General features: G+C 54.4%; 1 protein-coding gene across 2 annotated transcripts; it reads right to left on the reverse strand.

The window, feature by feature from the left end:
- Nucleotides 1–749: 749 nt before the first annotated feature.
- Nucleotides 750–4292, reverse strand: AEN (apoptosis enhancing nuclease). 2 transcript variants are annotated; one of them, XM_010391041.4, is made up of 4 exons: nt 4194–4292; nt 3073–3740; nt 2582–2782; nt 750–2211 (listed from the first exon to the last, which is right to left on the reverse strand). In XM_010391041.4, the coding sequence occupies exons 1-4, from the start codon at nt 4243–4245 to the stop codon at nt 2008–2010; spliced, it is 1125 nt and encodes a 374-aa protein (XP_010389343.1). In that variant the 5' UTR covers nt 4246–4292; the 3' UTR covers nt 750–2007. The 2 variants fall into 2 exon arrangements, with proteins under 2 accessions (XP_010389343.1, XP_019136263.1); XM_019280718.3 differs by lacking the exon at nt 4194–4292 and adding an exon at nt 4031–4109.
- Between the last annotated feature and the right edge of the window lie 4899 nt (nt 4293–9191).

A 9191-nucleotide genomic window follows, 5' to 3' on the forward strand; every position in this document is an offset into this window, starting at 1 on the left:
GCTGGGGCTGAGCTCTCCTTACCATCCACCAGCTGCTGGGAAAAGCCTGGGACAGTCTGGCCTGGCTGATGGGGTCACAGATTCCATTCCAGTGCTGGCTGTTGTACCCCACCGTGCTGCACGAGGCCCCCCAAAGCCCCCAGGGTGCTGGCAGCCCTCCAGCCCCATCTCATCTCACAGCCCAGGCAGTGGGACTGTGCTAAAGGGCTGCCCCCAAGAGCTGCCCTTGAGGCACATGGCAAAAAAAAAAAAAAAAAAAAAATCAATTTTCTATAACCAGGGCTGGTCAGTTCCCTGGGGAAACAGGCAACTCCCTGTGTCCAGCCCCAAACCCCTCTCTGGTGCTCACACCTCCATCTGGGGCACATCTCTGCAGCCACAGGTCACCTACATGTCACCTGCAGGCAGAGTTGCTGCAGATGAGCAGCACCCTATCCCCACACCATGACTGCAGCCCATGCCACAGCTCACCAACATGCCCACAGCAATCCTGCTCCCAGACCCTGGGCTCTGGCTGAGCCCATCCCCTGCTCCTCTTGCCTTCACAGGGGTGTCCCCAGAGCAGAGGTGACAAGCCTGTACCCCAAGGAGCTCCTTACTCCAACCACTCAAAGCACCTTTTCCAGTTGCAGGTGGGTTTTAAGCCCTAGAACATGGCATGGTGCTTGGGCAGCTCTTTGCCAACCTCATCCCTGCCCTCTCACTCCTGGAGAACTGCCAGATCAAATCATGCAGAATATACACAAGGGTTTTAGCCAGAACAGTATTTAATTCAGATTTGGACAATTATGTGAATCATTTATTTGAAATGAAGGGCGTTCTATGCTCTTGTCCAGGCTGGACACTGATTAGACCCAGACTTTCCTCTTGAACTTCATTGTGCAGTTGGATCCCTATAAATCTATGGGGCCTGGATGGGTCTAATCCCATCCTTGGATGGGATTCATCCAAGAATCTTTAAAGAGCTGCTGATGTCATTGCAAAGCTGCTCAACTATTTTTGAGCAGTCTTGGGAATCCAGAGGTCCCAGCTGACTGAAAGCTGGAAAATGTTGCCCTGATTTTGAAGAAGGGCAAGAAGGACCCTGGAAACTTCAGCCTGTCAGTCTCACTTCACTGACAGGTAAAATCATGGAAAATATTTTTCTGGGAGCTGTTGAGAAACACCTGCAGGACAATGCAGTCATGGGTCATAGCCAGCATGGCTTCATGAGGGCAAAGTCCTGCTCATTGAACCTGATTTCCATCTGCAACAGGGTACCCACCTAGCTCATCAAGGGACATCAGGTGATGCAATCTTTTTGGACTTTTAAATGAAGCTTTTGATACCATCTTTCACAGTATCCTTCTGGACAAGCTGTTCAGCGCCCAGCTGGAGCTGAGTACTGGAACAGGCTCCCCAGGGAAGTGATCACAGCACCAAGCCTGTCTGAGCACAAGGTGTGTTTGGACAAAGCTCTCAGGCACATGGTGGGATCCTCTGCATGTCCTGCGCAGGGCCAGGTGTTGGACTCAATGATCCTGATGGATCCCTTCCAACTCAGCATATTCTGTGATTCTATGAAAGAAAGTAGGGAGCAAACTGGTTGTTTACTGTTCCCAGATGGTTTGCAGCCTTTGAGCATCAGGGAAACACCTCAGTCCCTCCACAGGAAAGCTTGCCCCTTGCTGTCTGGGAGGAGGACAACCCCACAGAAGGCATGGAGGGTGTTGGTAGCCCCCATTACATGCCCATGGGGGCTCCTCCAGGCTGACACTGGACGCTGCTCATCCCCAAGTGGCAGATGAACACGGCACAGTCACAGCCCTGATTTCTGCGCAACAGCTCGAGGCTGCAGACAGCATTTTTGGGAGATTGCTGGTGTCCAGGTGTCACCATGTCTCCATCCCTGAGCAGGGCTGGGTACTGGGCACAAGCCCCAGGGAAGGAGGTCAGCAGTCACCTCCACCTTTAACAGCTGAAGGCACCAGGATGGCCCAAAACACATGGAGGAGACGCTGTCCCCCATCACAGGCCGCTTGCCATCAGGTCTGTGGGCCAGTACTGGTCATCCAGGTACTGGCTGCTGTCTGCAGTGGGGTCTGTGACAGGGCTGGGGGGCCGAGGGGGCAGGCTGTGGGCCAGCTCCTTCTCCCACTGCACCTCCACCAGTCTGTACAGCTCCATGGCTGTCTGAGCGTCCTCCACTGATGAGTGTCCTTTGCAGCCAACCTGAGAAAAGGGGGAAAAGCCTCGTTAGATAAAAGGGGCAGCAAAAATCCCACAGGTCTGCTTGCTTGGAAGGACACAAGTGCTGTGGGTTTTGGAGACGCGAAGGTTTGATGTAGCCAAGGCCACACAGGTATCTCTTCAACACCTTTTGGAGGGCACAGATCCTGTCCCTGTGATTTTACTGAGATGCTTAATGGTCAGCTTGGGAGGTCCTGGGCTCTTCCAGCTTATTTATAGCCAGGAGCACTGGGTGAACAAGCTTCATCTCCACCTCACAGAGAACACGCATGGAGGTGGGAGGACCAGGCTGACCACAGAGGTTCATAGCTAACCCAGGGTTGTTTCCCATCTCAAGGTTCCTGCTGCTTACCTGGATCTTTTTATGGAGCAGGTGCCTGGCCAAGTTCTTGAGGGAGACATTGGCTCTGACAGGCAGCCCTGCCCTCTTCTTCAGCGCAGGGATCTGGCTGGTGTCTCGAGTCCTGTCTTTCGGGTGGAAGTACTTCAGGGCTTGGAAGTCATTGTGGATGGCGTGTCCTACCACAATCTTGTCTTTCAAGATCTTCAGGATCTGAAAGAGTCAGAGAGCGTTAGACAGACACCGCAGCGGAAGAAACACCAATTAAGCATAAAATAAGCCATTCTGTATTAAATTCAGCTCCTTGACTTCTCGTTTTTACATTCCCAGAAAAAATAACAATCAAGCAAATCAACCTACCGCACAGCTTCAGAAGCTCCCTGTCCTGTTTTGTGTCTGCCTCAGAGCAGCCCAGCAAAGGCCACAAATAATCCCAATTTGTGTCTGACAGAAAACACAAAGGCTTTCTGGAATTTTTTTTTAATCTCTTTTTATTTCCTCACCTCTGCCTGGGCAGTCTTGAAGGGAATTGCATTCTTCATGTGCTGCTTGGTGATGCCGCTCCAGCGCGTCCGGTAGTCCACGATGGGGAGCTCGGGCTGGACATATTTGTCATAGATGACATCCCCCTCGTAGTTCACCACGGAACAACGTGCCAGCTCACTCAGCCTGCCCTGAGGACCCGTGCCCACCATCTCACAGTCGATGGCCACATACTTGCCCGGGCGCAGGACTAGGGCGGACGTCCGCACCCTCTTGGAGCTGCCATTCTCCTGCGACAGCAGCACAGAGTGGTGCCTGGCTATGCTGTCCGGAGAGGCAGATGGAGACAGGGATGCAGACACGATCCGTTTGGGCTTGGGGACTTTGTCACAGCGCGGTGCCGTGGTGCCATCTGCCTTGGTGAGTGCCTCCAGCCCCGCCTCGGGGCTCTGACTGCCCAGGCGCCCACGGGGGCTCAGCAGCCCCTTCTGCTCCAGCAGCGCCCGGCGCTCCATGAACCGCTGGTGCTTACGGCTCTTCTTCTTGCTGCGACCCTGCGGCGAGCTGGGACCCTTCGGGGCCTGAGCGCAGCCCCCCGCGGTGGGGCCATGGCTGCCCTGCAGGGTGGGCGCGGAGACCTTCGGGGCGGGCAGCAGCGGGGTCATCTGCCCTTTGCCTGGTGGCATTCCTGCTGGAGCGTGCACAGGGGGGCATGAGCGCCATGCGAACCCCATGCTCCCCTGTCAAAAAAGGTCGCACGTACCCCACGGCAACGCCCCCCACGCGGGGTGACACAGGCACGGCAAGGGGAGGAGGGGAGGGGACACGGACACACTGTCACACCCCATCCCCACACCTTTGCACCCTCATTGCCCGGTCCCACACCGCCCCATTCCCGGTCCCGGCCCTGACCACCCCCTCACCGATCCGCAGGCCCCTGCCCACCCCACTACCCCCTGTGTCCCCCCCATTACGTACCCCCTAGGGCCCTGTCTGCCCATTACCGGGGCCCTCTCTAGCTCGCTCCAGGCCCCAGCCCCCTGCCCGCCCCGTTACCCATCCCCAGGCCCCTGCCGGCCCCTGTGGCCACCCCCTGTGGCCACCCCCGGCCCGCGGTGGCCCCGCTGTCCCCGCTGCTGACCGCTCCCGGCGCGGCTCACACGTGTCCGGCCCGGAAGCGGCCGCGCGCACATGCCCGGGCAAGTCCCACCGTGACCACGCCCCCCTGCTTCCTCATTGGCTTCCACTGACGGTTAATTTGCATATGGGCGGGGCTTCGTCCGCCCCCGAGGGCGGGGTGTTGGGGGTTTTTATGGGAATTCCGGAGCTCCGCATCTGGAGCTTCCAGCCCAGACTGGGCGATGCTCAGGGCTTCCAGCCCGTCCCACCTCTGCCCCTGGTGAAAAGGGATCCTCCGTGGTGGTGGGTTTGGGGTGGGATGCACGCTGTGGTGCCCAGCTCCACGCCCTGCAGCACAGCCTGGCATTGGTGTGCTGCAGTTTTCCTGTGTGTTTGCTGACCCTGTGGGCATCCCTTTGTCCTGCAGGTGGGGTGGGCTGAAGCACGGCAGCTTGGGGTTTGCATTCTCCAGGCTCTCCCAGGGTGCTCCCCAGGGTTGTGGGGGGCAGCTCTGGCTGAGGCATGGTTGAAGGGGGGGTTTCAGACCGGCCTCTCGTTGCTTCACTCTTTAGGCTCACAAAAGCAATGTCCGAGGTGGTCAGAAGAGGAGAAGAGCCTCAGGTAGCCCCAGCCAGCAGCTTGTCCCTATGCATTCACCATCGCTGCAGAGGCCGTGTGCCCTAGGGCAGACTGTGACTTGTTGTGGTGGGATGAGCCATACAACAACAAAATCACTAGTCTTCCACAGGGAACCAGGCACCATGTCCATCCTCACCCCTCTGGGCCTTGCTGGGAGCATTCCCTCTCCCTGCTACCGATAGGGCTCACAGGGATGCAGGACAAGTGCTTTCCACCACTCATTAGCTTCTCTATCCTGGTCAGAAAGGAAGGGTTTAAATTACCCTGCGATTTATCTTTTCATATTTCTGTTCTGTTTTTCTTTTGGTCAGTATGCCTCTTCCTTAAATCAGTTGCTCTGTGTTCTGCATCTATTGCTTCCATCCCTGCTGTTCAGCTAATTAATCTCCCTTTAATGAGAGTCATTCAAGTGTCTCACAATATCTTGCTAGGGAGTCCTGTCAGGTCTCTATGTAGAAATTTATACTCTTTTCTGGTATTTTTGGTAAAACTGTGCATTACAGCTCTCAGGGATGGTTCATTTGGTATTCCTGGGCCTCTTCACTCTGTTTTTCTCCCCCTAAATGAGGTGTGAGCTGACCATCACCACACAAGTGGGAGCAAACTTGAGCCTTGCTGTGAGGGAGGCGGGCTTGCATTTCTGCTCCAGCTCTGGGTGGATAAGAAGGTGGTGTCACTGGCTGCTCTTCTCCCTCACACCCTGCATTATGATGAGAGATTCAAGTGCCTGGCTGAGAGCTTCTCCCTGGACACATTGCTGTTCCACTCATGGGGCTGATCACTCTTGGCTTGTCCACAACAAACCCATCCATCTTCCTTCCTTTCTTCCCAGGATGTAGTTTGCATTCTCTTTTAGAGTGCAAGGTTTTAGCTGTACCCTCACGATTACAAAGAAACCTTGACAGAAGAAATTATGACATGTGGGGAGGAAGGAAAAAGCTTTTTCTGGCTTTTCAAAGTGACCAGGCTTGGGAAACCAGATAGTCCAGGGTGCAAGGGAACAGTGCTATCATTTTTTCCCCCTACCCCATGTGCAAAGCTGGCGGTGAAAAAAAGTCAAAATATCCTTGAAAGATAAGTCAAAGTAACTTTGAAAGTGTGCTGTGATCCCACTGACCCCTGTGTCCTCAGTAGATGGTTCTCCCTTTGGTAAAAGCCTTGTGTTGAACACGGATTCTACTCACCTCCCCAAGGTGCTGGGGATGGAGGGTTGGGCACCAGATGGTAGAAATCCTGTTTCAGATGTGGCAGATGAGCTGAGATGAAGGCAGAGCGCGCCAGAGCCCAGGAGAGGTTTCTGCGGTGTTTGCACAATTTGAAATAATAACAAAATCTGTAAAACTCTGGAAAGAGCACGACTAGAATAACAGGCTAAATTTGTCAGATGAATAATTTACTAGAAGTGATTGGCTGTGCTCCAAGTGAGATGAGCACCAGCCTGGTTTCAGGCTGAGCAGCCTGGGTGTCTCTGTCCTCAGCTGGGAGCTGGTCCCTCTCCTGCCACCTGGTCATTGCTCTGCCATAAAAGCTGCTCTCTAGACAAGGTGCCTTTCCCCAGGTCGTCACTGCCCGAGGCTGCAGGGATTCCTGCAGAGCTCCTGGTGCCCTCCGGAAGGTGTCTGCTGTTTATTTTCAAGGCGCTGCTTTGCAGAGCAGAGGCGGTGGAAGTGGGTGTCTGTCACTGGCTCCAGGCTTGTGGACTCACCCATCCTCTGCCTCCCTCCCTTCTCCAACCACTTCTCTGTCCTCGGCCATGGTGCCGAGCGGATGGAAGAACAGGCACATCTTGACATTTGGGATGGGAAGGGAGATGAAGTCCCAGTGCTGAGAGGAGATGGCGACTGCAGCCTCAGCAACCAATTAACGTGATCATGTTTATGGATGCGGATCAGTAATTCCAGGTAAACTCCCCAAGAGCAGTGCTGCAGGCGAACAAAGCCTCCTGCCCACCCGGGAGCCTGCCAGTGGGCCCTACCAGTGCCAGCACATTCCTGCTGTGACTCTAAACTGCTTCATTTCCTCGTGCCAGCCTGGACACGCATCATTTTGTCTCATGTTACCTCGATGCCAGAGCTCCTCTTTGCAGTGTTGGTTGCACCATGTCCTCCTGGACCTCTCTGTTCCCTCCCTGCCAAGGAGGATGATTGGTGGGAATGGGATAGGTTAACTCAGAGAAGGCAGCAAGGACCCAGCTTTGCCTCCAGGGGTGATGAGGGATCACTTAATCATCCTGGGCTCTGCAGGCTGCCTGGTGCCTGCTCATCACCCAGCTGTGGTTCGTGAGCCTCACCAGGGCTCCCTGAGCTGCTCCCGTCACTCTGAGCAGGCTTGTGGCAGGGCTGGTTTGCACCCATCAGCATCCAGGAGATCAAACAGAAGCTGGGAAGCTACAGAAATAGGTTGGGGCAGTTGACCAATTGCTGAACCTGATTTCCTTTACAGAAAGAAAGTCTCATCACGATGGAGCACCTGGAAACACCAGCACCATCCTTTGGTGCAAGGGACCAGCTGGGGCAGCCGGTGCCACCTGGCTGAGGTGTCACCAGCCAGCAGCCTGAGGCCACCAGCACGAGGATGTCAGACCAGACAGGCACCATGTCACTCCCTGGCCTTTGCTGCGATGCATCTCGGAGCGCTGCAGCCCTCTTGGTCCATAGCAGAGGCCCAGCACAGGGATTCCTGCGGGACCCCTCTGCTGCCATACTGAGATCCCCATCCTGAGCAAAACCTCCAGGAGACTGTATCCCTGCTGGCTAAGGATGGGGATGGACTGTGTGTGAGAGCACCTGCTCAGCCGTGAAGGCTACTCAGTGCTGGGAAGTTGTGCTTGGAAGGCAGAAAACCTTTTCCTTTCCCTTGGAGCATCAAGAGCCTCCCTATTCCTCTGACATCTCCTTCAACACTCCATGGGAATTGCCTGTATCCCTCCAGCATGGACAGATCTCCTCTTCAGCCATGTCCTGGAGGGTGTCAGTGCTGCGGGGATGCTGCCGGGGATAAGGAGGGATGGATGCTCCCAGAGCAGGAGGTGAGGGAGGATGATGCTGCCATCCATCTCCCCCCTCGCTCCCCATTTTCTGGCTCGCCCCCAGGAGAGCAGTGAGCAATTACGGTCCACACGGAAGCTTCATTATTGCCCTGTCGTGGCCTCGTTTGATGAGATGTTTTATTGCCAAACTTATTAAAAGTGAAACGTGCGGTTTCTGCGCAGCAATTTCCTGTCTGCAGTGATAAGCTGGGCTCTGCCTGCTGTGTAATAAACAGTTATTTTTATGTACGGCTCTGGCTGGGGTGACAAGGAAGGGAGAGGGCCTGGCTCGTGTTAATTGCGATGGTTAATGGGATCTATACTGGGAGCTATGTGTGAGGAGGTGCGTGCCCTTCCCCTGCCACATTCTGTGACGGGTGGCCTCCGGTGGTTTTGTGCTCTGGGTGTTGGCAGTGGGGACTGTGCAGGGTCTCCTCCCCACAGTGCATGGGAACAAGAAGGATTAGTCTGAAAGCTCCTCACCTGCCTCCTCTCAGCCCTCTGTTGCAGCCTGAACAAATGAGGGACCTGCTGCGCACCCCCCTGGCGTGAGACCCCATCCCCTGCAAGGGCTGCCCCTGAACTCCATTGATTCCACCCCTGCAGGAGGCCGGAGGGAGCTCCAAAACCTGGGAGCTTGGCTTCATTTTCCCCAGATCCTCCCTCTGCCCGAGAACCTCTCTGTCTGCAGTGGCATTTGCAGGTGATGCTGGTGGCCAAAGGCTGGAGCATCCACCACAGCACCTCCCACCATCCCTCCTTGGATGCCCGCAGCAGACTGGTGCTGGAGAGGAGACAGTAAATTCAGGAGCAGTAAATTCGACAGGCACACTAATGTCACAGAAAGCCTGTGCCACTGCTGAGCTTGGAGCAGCAAAACTCTGATAAATATCAGCAAAGCTGATAAATATCGTTTCATTTTGTCAGAAACAAAGTGTCCTTGTTAGGTGTGTGGTCTGTATTTTGGTTTAATTACATCTTTCAAATACGTTTTGAAAAGAAGCAGGTTTTAAAAATGCGAGACGTCAAAACTGCATTTACAAAAATCCTGATTGCCTTTTTTTTTTTTATTTTCCAGACCTGGCCAAAGCTATTAGTTCGACTCAAGCTGAAAGTACATAACTTTCCCCAATAAACAATTTGTCAGAAAAATTCCTCCTGGCTCTGGGAGATCTGTTTGTTATTTGTCAGCAGTCAAAACCCTGTTGGGTATTTCCCATCTGACTTCTTTTCTTAACAGCATCTTTATTGGTCTGGGAATTAACAGTGGAAGATGCGATACTTGCTATTCATTGCAGTCATCCCAAATGCCACTCATCTCATCAGGCCATGGCTCCACAAAGCAAAAGCCTC

Source organism: Corvus cornix, chromosome 10 (genome assembly GCF_000738735.6).
Source record: "Corvus cornix cornix isolate S_Up_H32 chromosome 10, ASM73873v5, whole genome shotgun sequence".
NCBI lineage: Eukaryota > Metazoa > Chordata > Aves > Passeriformes > Corvidae > Corvus > Corvus cornix.